General features: G+C 42.2%; 1 protein-coding gene across 1 annotated transcript in view; it reads left to right on the top strand.

Annotated features, from left to right (window-relative positions):
- The window catches only part of LOC136874925 (uncharacterized oxidoreductase YjmC), a 110705-nt gene extending 96003 nt beyond the window's left edge, over positions 1 to 14702 (top strand). Inside the window, exons 7-9 of the mRNA XM_067148635.2 lie at positions 5209 to 5363; positions 9265 to 9375; positions 14550 to 14702. Coding sequence (XP_067004736.2) covers positions 5209 to 5363; positions 9265 to 9375; positions 14550 to 14597 — 314 coding nt within the window. The 3' untranslated portion in view covers positions 14598 to 14702. The remainder of the gene's footprint in view (positions 1 to 5208; positions 5364 to 9264; positions 9376 to 14549) is intronic.
- The last annotated feature ends 1880 nt before the right edge of the window (positions 14703 to 16582 follow it).

The following is a 16582-nucleotide window of genomic DNA, read 5'->3' as shown; positions in this document are numbered from 1 at the left end:
CTTCCTTTTCTCTTGTCGGTACTCAAATATTTCAAAGTGTCGGAACTATTCCATTTCTCTGTTTGAATATTGTTAGAAGGGGTTTGTTGCGTAATTACACTTCCTCTTAAAGTAAAATTCACCACCACACATCTCAACAAAAAGTAGCTAATAATATACTGCGTGGCCAAAAGTCACGGGAAGGGGTGTCCCATTAGAAAACGTGCCGTGTATGACCCCTGAGCGTCGCGGCTAGCTGCGGCGTAGCTCGGCAGTCTGTCACTGACACCAGTGTCGTGAAGATGGCAACACGTCGAGGCTTAAACGACTTTGAACGTGGGATGATCATGGCGCATGGCGCATGGGTCATAGCATTGCGGAGATTACATGAGAATTTGGGTTTCCGTGGTCAACAGTGTCGAGGATGGATCTTCAAAATCGGAGAGAGAATGTTACCCCTCAGGAAAACCGCCGCACGGGAAGACAACACGCTTTTAACGAATGGACATCACGTCGCCTCCGCAGAACCATACTGGGCACTCGACGGGCTACTGTGAGTCAGATCACCGTCCAGTTGAATGTTGGGAGTCAGGAACCTATTTCTTCCAGGATTATAAGGCACCTCCTAGGCTTCACCAGCCGACGACCAACTCGTGTTGCTTTCCTGATACCTCAACATAGAGCTCAACGACGTACATGGGTCCGCGAACATCGGCAATGGACCATAGAACAGTGGCGGCGTGTGGTATGGTACGATGAATCCTGGTCCAGTTGTATCGAGCTGATGGGCGCGTGAGAGTGTAGTGTATACCCCATGAAGCTATGGATCCTGCGCGTCAACAAGGTTGTGTCCAGGCAGGAGGTGGCTCAGTTCTGGTATGAGCGGCGTTCTCATGGTCGCAATTAGGCCCCATTGTCCGGCTTCAGGGAGCATGACAAGTTATGTGGACATTCTTTCTGACTCTAGAGTACCCTGATGGATATGCCATGTTTCAACAGGACAGTGCTCCATGTCACCGCTCTGTGGTGGCACTCAGGTGGGTGGAGGAGCACTCCAGTGAAGTTAAGACCATGGATAGACCATCCAGATCCCCCGATCTTAATCCAAACGAGCATTTATGGGATGCTGTCGATGCTGGTGTACTGTCCATGAACCCCGCACCAACTACACAAGACCAGTTGTGGGTAAAATTGCAAGATGCGCGGGTCCAGATCCCTCCAGAATGATTCCAGCACCTTGTAGAGTCGATGTCTCGCCGTATTGCTGCCATTTTGAGGGCTCGCGAAGGAACAACTCGTTATTAACATCATATTCATTGTCTTCCCATGACTTTTGGCCACTCAAAGTTAAACTAGCTGTAGTAGTCTACCGTCTTTGACGGTACAATCACTTATCATGTGCTTGATTTAATTTTTTCCCACCCTCATATTTCATATTTCTATTCATGGTTGTTGATCTTTATTCGGTCTCTTTCTTTTGGTATAGAAAAGCCAAGTGCCGGGTTAATATTAAAAAAATATTGACACGTGTACAAAGCCTTTAAAATGTTGCCGAAACGATCCCAATAGTTAGTCTCTATACGGTCTATAGAGCTAGTTACCGGTTCTTGGACTTTCACATGACTGCCGCATTCTCCCGTGATGCTGTACCAAAGATAAGTATTAATCTGAACTCAAAACAGGTCATTGCAATGACATCAGTATTCTTGTCAGAACACAATTTTAAGAGACTGTCACGGTTAGGAGTCATGCTATCAAATAAAATGCTCGATCAAATGAAAAACCGCACATTTTCTCACTTTTAAGAACAGTACGCTGCCGTTCCAGTAGTATCAAGTTCCAGATCTGGAATGACCAGACCGCAGATAGCTGTGAACACTCCTACTATTTGTACTAATAAAAACGTTTACATTTGGTCCCTGAAGTGGACGGAGGGCGTCCTAGATGGTAACGCCGTCTCTCAAGCCAGGGAGGTGTGATTCGGTGAAGGAGATTTTCGGAGAAGGTGAGGGGGTTGGCGGCCGTGGCCTGTACTAGGAACTGTTACGGCATTCGCCTTAGTGCAGAAAAATGGAAAAACATAGAAAACCATTGTTAGGACAGTCGACGGCGGGGATCAGCCCCTCCCCAAATGAAAAGGCGTAGAGTCACGAACACCCCTCCTCTGTTCGGTTGGTCGGTCGGAGTGCAGGGACGTCAAAACATACCAACCGTGGCCACCTGTATGCCGAAGCCCACTCTGCTGCCGTATTCCGATAAATGTGTACACGGTTAATTCCAATCAGCGCTTCAGAGTAGGGATCGAATAGCCGGAATACTACGATGAACCAGTGTGTTACGTACCAATAGTTATAAGAAAATTTATTAACCGGAAGAATGATATGTAAAAAAGAACGTTATCTAACTCCCCAGATACTTCCCGACAATATTTCGCCAGGCTGTTTTACTAGGGACGCAGCAGTAATCCCATATGTCGGAGATGAGTGGCAGCAGAAGAGACAAAGGACATCACAACGACCAAGGGTCAATATAATGTTATTATTGATCAATGTTTTGAGATTTCGTTATTGTAAGCCTTCGCACTGAGTTTTCTCCGACTTTGTGATATTAGGGCATCCAACGTAAAGGGAGTTCTTGTTCCTTTTTTAATGACTCCCTCTTGTTTATTCGTCAAGCGACCGTTCCTTAACGTTTTTTTCTCATGTTTAAGAATCATCTTCACAATTTTAACTCTCGATACAGACCGACGACCACGCGGCTTTACAGCTTAAGACAATCATGACAAAACCCGTCACCAGTTAACACGTTTAAGCATGTTAGTAATGCTCGGCGTTGATATGGACTAAGAAAACAAGTCGAAAATCATGAAAAAAATATTCTGTTATCATAATCGGTACAGTAAGACTGTATAAGACATAAATAATCGGAAGATGTATACTGCACAAGTTTTGTCGACAGGTCCAATAACATAAGTATTTTCTTCTTTCTTTATTTATTTCTTTCTTTTCCATCCATCCATCCATCCATCCATCCATCCATCCATCCATCCATCCATCCATCCATCCATCCATCCATCCATCCATCCATCCATCCATCCATCCATGTCCTGTTGTTGATAAGTTGTTACTACGTACAGTACACCGCGAAGCACCCTCCGTGCCTCGCAGAAGCGTTAGACAGCCTATCCACCAATTGACAACATTTGACAGAGGCCGCACTGTGGACTGATTGATGCTGATTGGTCGTATCATGTAATTACTAGGCATGTGGGCCATACATATGTCACACTGTCCCGATGTTGGACTCACGTCGTGGAGGTTCGGATCGACCAAGAAACACCACTCCGAGGGATGACCGTCGTATGGTGCGCCAAGCATTGCAGGATCCCACAACTTCGGCACCCCCCATTCACAAACATGTACTGGAGACTCTACGACATCTTGTGAGTTCCCGCACAGTGTCTCGACGCCTCGCGTCCGCCGGATTGGGGACCTCCCGCCCCATGCGTCGGTTGCCATTGACACCAGAACACCAACGCCCGCTTTTGGAGTGATGCCTTACCTGGGAGGCATGGAATGAGGAAGACTGGAGTGGTATCATGTTCAGTGATAAGTCCCGCTTCTCCATAACCTCCGATGATCATCGTGTGCAGGTTTGACGGCGTGGAGGGCAGGGGCAAATCCTGCTCATATTGTGGAAAGACACACAGGCGTAATCCCTGGCATCATTGTGTGGGGAGCCATAGGATGTGCGTTCAGGTCACCTCTAATAGTGCTTCGGCAGACTTTGACGGCACAGAGATACGTCACAGACACTCTGCGTCCGCACGTCCTACCCTTATGGCACAGCACCCTGGAACAGTGTCCCAACAAGACAATGCATTTTCACACAGAGCACGGGTGTCTATCGACTACCTAGAACAGGTTGAGGTCCTTCCGTAGCCAGCAAGATCCCCGGACCTCTCCACTATTGAACACGTGTGGGATGACTTTGGAAGGGGACTCCGTCCCAATACCAACGTGCGGAATATGGAGGGACAGCTGCAACAACTATGGACGAACTTGCGTCAGGAGAGGATCCGAAGGGTGTTTGACACCATTCCGAACCGCATTGCGGCCGGGGGGTTGGGGGGAGGCGACACCCTACTCAACTGGCGGCAGCATTCGACCTGTAACTGCCAACGGCCTTGTCTCTTTCAGGTGGTGGTGGTGGTTTTGGTGGTGGTGATGGTGGTGATTATTGTTTTAAGAGGAGGTACAACTAGGTAACCATCCTGTATATAACGCTAATCAGAGAAAAGGTGGAAGGGATCCGACACTTCCGACACTTCTAAAAATGAAGGTATCGGCCAAAGAAAGGCAAGAGCCACGAAGGGCGTGAACATTTTTTTTGCTAGTGGCTTTACGTCGCACCGACACAGAAAGGCCTAGGAGTTGGAAGGAAGTGGCCGTGGCCTTAATTAAGGTACAGCCCCAGCATTTGCCTGGTGTGAAAATGGGAAACTACGGAAAACCATCTTCAGGGCTGCCGACAGTGGGATTCGAACCCAGTGTCTCCCGGATGCAAGCTCACAGCCGCGCGCCTCTAACTGCACGGCCAACTCGCCCGTTGGGCGTGAAAATGAAAGTCCCTAGGCCTCGAGTACTCTAATACCGTCGAGGTCGGAAAAGAACAAGAGTTAGCCAAGGGAGGTCGGACAGGATAGATGAAAGTGAGGAGCCTGGCAAAAGTAAGTGGACTCAACTAAGGGACCCGTGATCGCCAACCCACGCTCCCAAGTTGAGAGCCTCTGGGGTCCCTTTTATTCACCTCTTACGACAGGCAGGAGATACCGTGGGTGTTATTCTACCGCCCCCAGCCACAGGGGACTTGTCTCTGTCATCCCAAACTGTAATCAGTTCAATAAAGGCACATCGTCCTTCAGCATATGCATTTTCATTCACTTTCAACCACTACTTCTGAGTGCTTAACATTTTTGTCACGCAGTGTAGAGACAGACAGACAGACAGACTGACTGACAGACAGACAGACATGAAGGAAAATTAAAAAAGTGCTTTTCCTTGTTACTGTGAACACGGCCGATAGTGTAATACCAATGTTTTTAAATTCTGAACCATGTACAGACAAAACTCTTACATATATATAGGCCTAGATATAGAAGATATAAATATAAAAATGTATAGATATATGGATTACAGAAGAGCCTCAGCCTATGAATCTATTCTCCAGGTGCACTGTTTGGACCGAACATCGGCCAGTGGTTCACCAACACTACAGAGGCTAACCTTGGTCAATGTTTTATCGCCATTGATCCGGAATGCTTTGCCCCTGGCTTTGGTGGACGTTTGAGCGAACTCATGAACTATCTCAGGAACATGGAACCGGTATGTATCTTCACGCTCACAAAGCATATAACTAATGACCTGTAACAATATTTCACAATATTTTACAAATTTTCTTCTGTGTGAACAATTTTAGTGTGTGAAATAAGTTTCATTTGGTGGGAATGTTCATGAATTAACATACAATAAAACAGTAACAAGGTATTAAGGTTAAGATCGACTGTATTATGTTGGTGCTAACTGAATAGAATTTACGGAGGAAAATCTTGTTGTACAAATTTACTCTGAAGTATAGCAGGAATCAAATTTATCTTCGAATTTTCAAGTTTCTGGGTAAACTATCTGTCACAAAACTGAATGCATATTCCTCTCTCATAATTATAGCAATTTTCCAAGAACTGGGAAATAAAAGTATAAGGGGATCAACTTCAAGGATTACGAACTGATTTCAGATGTGATTTTTTTAAAAGAATAACTGCATTAACTGTATGCCCAAGTTTCTTTCCTCTATGGGGTCGGCTATGAAGCAAGATGAATCTTAGTACAGAGTTTTTACGATTGGATGCCCTTCCTGACGTCAGCCTCATCAGACGACTTAATGAGATGAAATGAATTTGATATATGATGATAGAAAAAAAAGAATTGTGTGAAACTCGGTGTCGGCATATAGCCTATGTATATAGGGGGTCTGCTCACGGCTTAACGTCTCCATCCGACGGGCGAATGACCATCACCAGCGTAATATTTCCCCACTCTATATGCAGATGAACAGGACTTTGACAGAAGAGGACGAATATTGGGCTATATCCTAGTCGACGCTATCCACCATCGGCAGTATGGGATGGGCACCTATACCAAATCCAGTCTTACAGGAGTTCAAGTTGTTGAGTCAAGTGTCAAGGATATAATTTTCTCGATAGAAATCAGTGGCGTGGAACATATTCATTATCCCAGCTGCAAAAACGTTTTTTTTTAAATATAAACAATCGTAGCCCCACTACACTCTCTAAAAATCAACATTACAATTTTATAAGGCTGCATTTTTCGTGGAAAGGTCTACCTGAGAAAGATATTTCAAGAATATTTCCAACCATACGCTCCCACATACCGTACTTCCAAATTGATATTCACGGCAGTGACGACACCATCATAATTTAATCTATAGCAGATTTTAAACATTGTACTTACAGTTTCATCCCGTGACGCTTCCTGATAGTACAGTCATGGTTTTCACAAAAATACACTGGGACTAACTATTTGTGTTTTACTTAAAAAGCCTAATCTAAACTAATCAGCAAAATTTAACTGGTATTTTACCGTCGTTGAAGTTTTATAGTTTCACTCACATACTGAGTGTTCGTGCATCAACGACAAACGTGGGAAAATATTTGTCACGACGTATAACACACGTTATATTCATGAAGAATGCCACAGAACTGGCGAAACCGTCACTTATAATCCAAGAGGAACAAAAAAATTCACTATATACCACCATTACAGACAACCATTCGTGCTTAACTCTGTGTTCATGCTGGGCAACCAAAATATTTTTCTGCGGCTATCGGAACTCATACTCTACACATGCCATCAAGAAATTGCTCGATAAAACTGTATACATGCCGAAACCCAAGACTAAAATATATTCTTCTATATTACAATTGATTTCATATACTAACTCTATTTTTATTAGCAAGACGATGTGCAACTGGCTGTACTGTAAAGATGATGTTATTTTTCTTGCAGTCTCTAGTATGTGGCGCTGAAGACTTCGAGTGTCAAGTATTAAAACACCCCTTACCTAAGCTAGCTGGTCTGTCGCCGTAAATTGCTGTCGGGGGAGGGGGCACAGCTCCGCCTCGAGGAAGCTTAAAGTGTATGCGTCACCCAAGTGACCTTAAATTTCGCTGGGGGCAGCTCTCTATCGCGCCGGCCAGGAAACCCAGCTTGCTAGAGAAGCTGAACTGCAGTAGTGCGAGCGGATTTTCGAGACAGCTGTACTTGGCTTGGCTTAGGTGTTCGTAATTTTTTAAACATTATAAAAAGCGTTGTAAGGAATAATTAGAAAATGTTAATACAAAGTTCGTTGGGGTAGATGGGATTCAGTGCACGCCACTGTTAGTAATGCAGGTTAATAACCTAACAGTTGTTAACGTGTATAAGTCTCCTAGCATCAGATGGTTTCCTAGCATTTTGCCAACATTCAGCCATTCCTGCATTTACACTGGAGATTTTAACAGCCATCATACTATCTGGCGATATGACATAGTTATTGACGATGTGTGTATGTTGGGTATTCAGTCCGAAGGCTGGTTTGATCCTCTGCAGCTCCGCCAAGTGCTGTCATAAATATCCGAGGCGTCATTGAAGAGGCGTACTAGGGAAATGAGGAGTGAGGTAGTTTCCCGTTGCACGATGGTGAGGCATAAACTCAATGAGCTGAAATATCCGATTCTGCACCTAGTTTTTGATGCGAAAGACAAGGGCACTTTTCATTCTGCTCGCTGCAGAAGAGACTACAACTCCGACCTAACATTTGTGTCCAAGGATTGCTTTGATCAACCTCTCAGTATTACACGTACAATATTGTCGAGTTTCTCAAACAACTAGCATCAACCAGTCCTGTTGGAAGCACGTATGAGGATACCCCTGGTGAGATCAGTACCTTTACCCAGGTGGAATTTTAATCCTGCGAACTGGGATAAATTCTCTAAAGATCTTGATCAGAAGCTGCCTGATATAAATCGAGAACCAGTAACTATGATGACTTCGTCAGCTTAGTCATTTCAGCAGCCAAATCGAACATTCCGAGAGGTTTCAGAAAATATTATGTGCACGATTGGAATCCAGAAAGTGTGGCTCTGTATGAAGAATATCAAATAACAGGCAGCCATGAAGTAGGCTCAAAGCTTCTACGGTCATTAGACAAGAATAGGAGAGAAAAGTGGGAAGCAGCAGTGAAAGACATGGACTTTGCAAATCGAGCAGAAAAGCTTGGAAAGTCTTAAATCGACTTACTGGAAAATATTATTCTAAAAAGCAATGCACTAACCTGAGCCCAGGTGCTACTGCAAATAGAATGGTTGAAGTCACTCGAACCAAGAGAGATAAATGCATACAAAAACTGTGAAACGTAAGCTAACCGAGCTCAAACATGGAACACAGAAGAATGAGAATCTTTCTAGGCCATTCTCTATTCAGGAAGTTGAAGCTGCTATCAAAATGCTGAAAACCGGTAAGGCTGTACAACTGTAGCGGCCACACACCTACAGTTCGCGCGCGTAACACAGCCTCACAAGTCTGTACGTGATACAAAGTACGCACATGCACGGCAGTTTTCATAGCCTGTTTCACGTTGCTCAGCTGCAATATTCCGCCTTCAGTTCACAAACAACACTCCATCGACACTGGAGCACGTTGTTCCAGTATTGTACAGCGATGGCAGAATTATTTCGATTGCTGGCAGAACTGAGCCCAAACTGAACCGTCACAGTCTAGTCCGGCCTGTCTTATATTGCAACTCCGGACGAGGAGAAATTCCGGAAGACCTTTGGAGATCGAATGCTCTGGTTGCACCTTTCTAGTTGTTTCTCATACCGGCGGAAGGCACGGAGTGATGATAGTAGCGGTGGCAGATGAGCTGACCAATGCGTGCCTGACTCGCCTCTGAGTGGCTGCCTGCAGTGGTGAGAAGTTGGGGCCCGTCATTGGAGCTTGCTCCTCCCAAGTCCGCACATTAAAATGGCGGACAACGTTACAGTGTTTTAGATCTAGAGAAACAAGGAAGTAGATGAAGTGGTCTGACCTCTTTTCTTCTAATGCACTGTTGTCTTGTACATAATATCGTCCATCTGAATACACAAAAATTAACACATTAAGGGTAGAGGAGGGTATCTCAGATTCTTACCATATTTCCTAGACTCACATCATTAATTTCTTTTCGCAGATTAATCCCTCGAAGCCCGTGCTGGTTCCCGGGGATCCTGAGCGGATTCATATGAAGTTAGTCGATGAAGAAGGTGGCATACGGTACCATGAAAATCAGATCAAGGCTTGGGTAAGTAAGAAGGTATTGCAGACAAGGTTTACTTTATATCACAGAATTACTAGCGGTACAGTGGTGGTGAAAATAATATTTCTGGAAACTGCTCAAGATTGAGGTTTTGTGGACGTCAATTCGGCTCAAGCTACGGATCTAGCTATAGGAAAGACCATGACACTGTTAATTCGGACACATTCCTATCTTCTTGAATTTCGTTATTGACCCCGAGGTATTTCCTTCTGAAGAGGCAACTCGAATGTGAACAAGGAATAGTTTTAGTCGAATGAATAAATCGGAAATTGCATGTAATACGATAGTAAAAATATGTAAATAAGTAACAGAAACGAAGTACAAAAAGCTATAAAGAGCTTACGAAGATTAATTTCATTCTAACTACAGAACGTCGTTCCGGAACTCTGGGAACGATATTCGAAGGGTGATTACTTATGAAAAGCCATGTTTCCACCAACGATCATGCTCACATGAAAAGGCAGCATTTCTAGCTATAACCCGACAACGTAATTTCCATTGCAGCAGACTTTTTCACAGAGCTACCATGTCTATCTTATCCCAATCCTCCTGACAAGCTTTTTAGAGGCCATTGATAGTGCGCGGACGTCTGTTTTCTAAGGCCCTTTATGGGAGCCCAAATGCACAGAAGTCCGTGAGTGACCTAGAGGGTGCCTTCACCGGAATGTCAATAAAAGGAATTGCGTGGATCCCAGTTTCCATCTGTATTATCTCTAAGAACAGACGAGTCGAACGAGAGGTGTGGCTGGATGCTTTATCTTGATGTACCCATACCTAACCTTTCGCCCTCCCATCCAATGCTGGGTTATCTGTGTTGTAAATGGGCGTTAAAACCTCTTACTGATAGTATATAGTGTTCAACTTCACATTATTAGCGACACGGAGAATGGTTAACTTGCCATTGTACCAGTATCCAGCGATGATCATGAAACTCCTTGGAAAACTGTCCTGACATTCTTTATACAATGTTTGATATATTTTTCACTCTGGGGCGGTAGTAAATCAAGCGGGGTTTGTTACATTCACTAAGGTACACACATGATTCGTATAATTTCACCACATGTTTGATCTGTCCCCTGACAGATATCCCTCATACAGTTTTCTTGCATTAGTGCGACAACTGGTTGTGAACTCGGCGCTTATGCCGCTTTTCTCATTAAGGGTCTTTGTTGATTATGGTGCAAAATGTTGAAAAAGACATCTCCAACTTGCATGCGATAGTCCTATTGGGGGCACGGTTACAACCTGAGACAAGAAGGGCCTTCAGTATCATCACCACTTCTGGTGTACGCCTGGTGCTGGTCGGAGATTTGCCTATTTCTTTTTTCCGTCTGGAATTAAGCCCAGTCGACCTTTGGCGTTCTTTGATATCAAGATCATGCTTCTTGCGCATTGCTTGGATTGCAGAATAGCTCATATTTATCATCGGAAAGGAAAGTTATGTAGCTCTCCCAGTAAGGGTCAATCCGCTTTGCCATCGTTGCAGCTAAAGTCACGAAACGCTACACATACGTTCTCAGTACTGACGCGAATCATCGCTCTTCGTTTTGACGTGCTCAAGTTGATAACACGACCAGCGGCCTCCAAACTCGTCACCAGGGATCACGAATGACCTTCTGTACGCATTTCAATACGTCACAATAGTATTTGGTGCGATTCTCAAGTTAATCAAGATATCCGTCAACGATATTGTATAAATATTTCAAGATATAATTCTCTCCGCAAGGTATTAATTAAAACACTTGGCGTGGATGTAAATTTTAAGTAAATATATGAAGTTACCTTTAATATATTTGAATGTTTAAAACCTTATCTTATTTAAAATATGGGATGTAAAGCGACCAACCTATGAAATTTTGATTTTGTACGTCGAATAGTAATGGAGGAATGAATACTTCTTAAGGGGTGAATGTTTTTAAATATTTATCAACATATAGAGTGTAGAAGAGTATATATTAAAAAAGTAAGTTAATGCCTGAAAAGGCGTCGGAAGAATGGATATTGTGTTTTTGAAGGTTAACTACCATCTAAACCCCTTAGGGGTATACGATATTTTACACCTAGGACACAAAAGAACACCCTTCTCGAAAAATTACAAATTTGTACGTCGAACAGTTTTGGAGGGATGAATAATTTCGTTTACGGAGCTAAACTCGTTTAACACTTTAGGGTTGGAAAGTTAAAACATATTTCCCACTATACACCTAGGATTTGGAATTAAAATTTTGTCTTTGTACATTAAACCGTTTCGGAGGAAGGAATGAATATATTTGTTTTCGGATCTTAACCCCCATTCAACCCCCTGAGTGGCTAAATTTGTTTCAGACCTTCTGTTTTTTAACGCCTACGATATCATTTGAAATTTTAACTTCATATTTCAAACGGTTTCATATAAATGAATATTTTTGTCATCATTCCTCAACCCCCCACACAAAACCCCTTAGGGGTGTATTGTTTTAAGTCCACTTTAAGTCCACTTCTTATTTGTATCCTCATAAAAATAATTCAACTCATTTTACACCCCTTTAAGTTTATTCCAACCCCCTCCGCCGCCACAAAATACGTGTGTCCTTATTTTTATAGAATATTCCAAATACTAATTTTCTCGCCCGCAACATCCTTCGTTTTCTAGATATAAGTACCCTCAAACAAAGAATTCAACTCATTTTTCAATTCATTTACCTCCCCCCTTAATTGGATTTTTCGAAAACAAAAAATACGTGTTTCTTTGTTTCTAAAGTCGATTCCTAATACCGATTTTCACGTCTGTAATATCTTCAGTTTTGGAGATACCATCATCCTAATCAAAATAATTCAACCCATTTTCAATCATTTTACCTCCCCCCAAGTGTTTTTTCCCTAAAACCAAAAATATGTGCTACTTTATTTTTAAAAGAGAATAAAAATACCAATTTTCATGTCTGTAATATGTGATAAGTTTTTTTGATATACTTTAGATATGATCGTTTTAAATATTCACCCCCTTTAACACTTCCCCTTAAGTGGTTTCAAAAAAAAAAATATGCGTGTTCCTTTACTTTTACATGAGTTCCAAATACCAATTTTCACGTCTGTAACATCTTCAGTATTTGATATATAAGTATACTCATAAAAATAATTCAACACATTCTTCAGTTCTTTTCACCGACCCCACCCCCTCAAACGGGTTTTACGAAAACAAAAGTACGTATTTCTTTATTTTTAAAGAATATTCCAAATACAAACTTCTATGTCTGTAACAGCTTCCGTTTTTGAGATTATAAGTGTCCTCATAAAAAGTGTTCAACTCACTTTTCAGTCCTTTTTAAAACCCGCTTAAGTTAATTTTCCGAAAACGGAAATACGTATTTCATTATTTTTAAACGAGATTCCAAATACCAATTTCACGTCTGTCAGTTTTGGAGAATCCAGTATCCTAATAAAAATAGTTCAACCCCTTTTTCAGTCAGTGCTTAAGTGCTTTTTCTGAAAACAAAAAAATGCGTGTTTCTTTATTTTTGAAGGAGATTCCAAATACCAATGTTTACGTCTGTAATATCTTCAGTTTTGGAGATACCAGCATCCAATAAAAATAATTCCACATTTTTCAGTCATTTTACCCCCTCTCTCCCTTAAGTGTTTTCCCCGAAAACAAAGAAATACGTGTTACTTTATTTTTAAAAGAGATTAAAATACCAATTTTCATTTCTGTAATATGTTAAGTTTTTGAGATATACTACAGATTGCTCATTTTTAAAATTCACCCCCTCTAACACTTCCCCTTAAGTGGATTTTAAGTAAAACAAATTATGCGTGTTCCTTTACTTTTACAGCTGATTCCAAATACCAATTTTCACGCCTGTAACATGTTACGTTTTTCGTTTTCGGAAAATCCTCTTAAGGTGTGGGAAAAAAGTGAAATAGGAACTGAGTACCTTTTATGAGGATGCTTATATCTAAAAAAATTTATGATGTTACAGTCTTCGAAAATTGGTATTGAAATGTTCTTTAAAAATTAAAAAACACGTTTTTTTGGAAGATCTTCTTAAGAGGGGTAAACAAGAGTCACAAATGGGGTAAATTTTTAAAATCAAAATCAATAACGTCGTTCAAAGTAGATGTTCACAGTAGAAGTAGCGATGTGAGTGAGTATCCGAGACTCCGTCAATCGAGGAATCCTCCGCGCTACATAATATATCACCGGGCTCTCTCCACTCTTGATAATAGCTCAATATCAAATCTTTATATAAAGAAGCATCTGATTCGTAGATCGCATTATCATCTCCCTCTTCTTTCTTCTTGACAAGACCAGAAGGCGTGGCGATGATGTAGTCTGCTGGTATGCAAGCCTCGCGCGCGGGTCGCTGTTTACTGCCTTGGCTCATGAGTTTAACCCAATGACTCATGTAATTTTCCCCCGCTATTAGAATAACCTTTTCCGTATACACAAGTATGAGATGAAATGACAACAACTATGTCTCAACATATTGACCATATTTACAGTACATAATGAATTCCTATCCTACCTAATATAATAATTTAAAAAATAAATGATGTTATAACTATATAATATGTTTCCTTGTTTACAAATGATTGACGTAGAATAAATATGTTATTACGAATAATTGCCGATGGCGGATAAACTTGATATCAAATGATATCGCGTAAAATGATAGTATATTAAATTAGACTGGCTGGAGAAGCCTGGACGGTTACAACATTTGAAAACGTCACAAGAATGAAAGCTTGTTTGGTGAAGGAAAGTACACCCTCAAATAAATAAATGAATTGTAATAAATCTTCCATGAAAATAAATAATAATAAATGGCCTCAGCTACCACGAAACAAAAATTTTTATTTATTTATCCGACGCAATTTACACCCCCTGAGTGTCAATTTCGGCGTTCCATTTTGCTTTACCAGATGGTAGAGTAATCGGAACTCTGTCGGACGATCTATGTCTGAGTTTTAATTAATTTGATTAGGTAAAAACCAAGTGTTATACCAGAGATACGTTACGTGCCAATATCGTACGACATGGAGTGTCGAATGGATTTTCTCCCAGCGCAGTGCCATTTCTCCACTACGGCAGCTATCTCTAATTCAACTGTTCATTAGTGTCTAACGTACAATTGAATTGCATGAATATTACAGTAATTACATTTTTTCTATGTTTACAGATGGTTCTCGCCAAGACTCTCGGTGTAAATCCAATCAATGTGATGTGAGAAGGACTTCTTCTCAACAGAACTTTAACAGTCATTTTAGTTATAAAGATTACTACCATTGCTCGAAGAGCACTATATGTTATTATATTCTGTTTTTTTGTGAAAATAAAAATACATATATTTAATCTTCTTCTTCTCTTTCTTCTACCGGACATTTTCCCAATTCCCTATCTCGAGGGAAGCATTCACTATTTCGTGTTTCTGTGGTGGTTTGTAGTTAATACTTGGTTGTTAACGTGTAATAAGTTTATTTTTAGATCGTACTTTACAACAAGTTCACCTCTATGGTGAAGTGGTTAGTGTGATTAGCTGCCACCCTCGGAGGTCCGGGTTCGATTCCCGGCTCTGCCACGAAATTTGAAAAGTGGTACGAAGGCTTGAACCGGGTCCACTCAGCCTCGGGAGGTCAACTGAGTGGAGGTGGGTTCGATTCCCACCACAGCCATCCTGGAAGTGGTTTTCCGTGGTTTCCCACTTCTCCCCCAGGCAAATGCCGGGATGGTACCTAACTTAAGGCCACGGCCGCTTCCTTCCCTCTTCCTTGCGTGTCATTTCCAATCTTCCCATCCCCCACCAAGGCCCCTGTTCAGCATAGCAGGTGGGGACGCCTGGGCGAGGTACTGGTCATCCTCACCAGTTGTATCCCCCGACCCAGAGTCTGAAACTCCAGGACACTGCCCTTGAGGCGGTAGAGGTGGGATCCCTCGCAGAGTCCGAGGGAAAAACCGACCCTGGAGGGTAAACAGATTACGATACGATACGATACGATACGATACAATACGATAATTTACAACAAATACTTTGAGTTCCTCGCGTGTGCCGTCTGATTCAAACTAAGTCCAACATTTAGCAATCGAAAATGTGACAAACTCCGAACCGTTGTCCGGCTCCATGGCCAAATGGTTAGCGTGCTGGCCTTTGGTCACTGGGGTCCGAGGTTCAATTCCCGGCGGGGTCGAGAATTTTAACCATCATTGGTTAATTTCGCTTGCACGGGGGCTGAGTGTATGTGTTCTCTTCATCATCAATTCATCCTCATCACGACGCGCAGGTCACCTACGGGAGTCAAATCAAAAGACCTGCATCTGGCTTCGAACATGTCCTCGGACACTCCCGGTACTAAAAGCCATACGCCATTTCATTTCCCAACAAATGACTTTTATTTTAGAGCTTTAGAGTTTACGCTACGGGGCCGACAGACATGAGTCTGACTCCGGATTCAATGAAAGATGGGTGTCGTTTCTTCTTCCAGTTGTAATGTCATACTTTTATGTTCTAATCTGTTTTATCGCAGCCAGTCTTACTATTTTTATGGAAATGATTTAAAGAATATATTTTGTCCTATCAAATTAATTTATCGTATTATTTCAATGGTAGAATTAGATAACCTCAAATTTAATTGCTATTTGCTTTACGTCGCACCGACAGAGATAGGTCTTATGGCGACGATGGGATAGGAAAGGCTTAGGAATGGGAAGTAAGCGGCTGTGGCCTGAATTAAGGTGTGCGTGGTGTGAAAATGGGAAACCAAAGAAAACCGTCTTCAAAGCTGCCGACAGTGGGGCTCGAACCCACTATCTCCCGGATACAAGCTCACAACTGCGTGCCCCTAACCGCCCGGCCAACTCGTTCGGTAGGTGTTATTTCCTCAGAAGCTGTCCTTTTATGCATTTTGCAAGTGATGCCGTAAATGAGCTTGTGAACAGAGGGAGATTTTCTACTTCCCACTAAAAACCACTACGCAGAACTTGTAACTCGCGCAAGGGGAACACAATCTCGGATTATCTGGATAGTCTACAGCCAAGTAAAATATTGTTGTCTCCCTCTTACAAATTCACAGAGGTCTGAAAAACGGACCGATAACGTCTTCTCTTGCTTGCGTATCATTGACAATCATTGGGTGCAATCAGGGCCAAATTTAACTACTGGAACGCCTCTGGACCCAAATAATTTTGCGCCCCCTACTTGATACGACGAAAGTGCAA

The sequence above is a fragment of the Anabrus simplex genome, chromosome 5 (assembly GCF_040414725.1).
Source record: "Anabrus simplex isolate iqAnaSimp1 chromosome 5, ASM4041472v1, whole genome shotgun sequence".
Classification (NCBI taxonomy): Eukaryota; Metazoa; Arthropoda; class Insecta; order Orthoptera; family Tettigoniidae; genus Anabrus; species Anabrus simplex.
The sequence above is the reverse complement of the archived record's forward strand: the minus strand, read 5'-3'. Positions and strand labels throughout refer to the sequence as shown.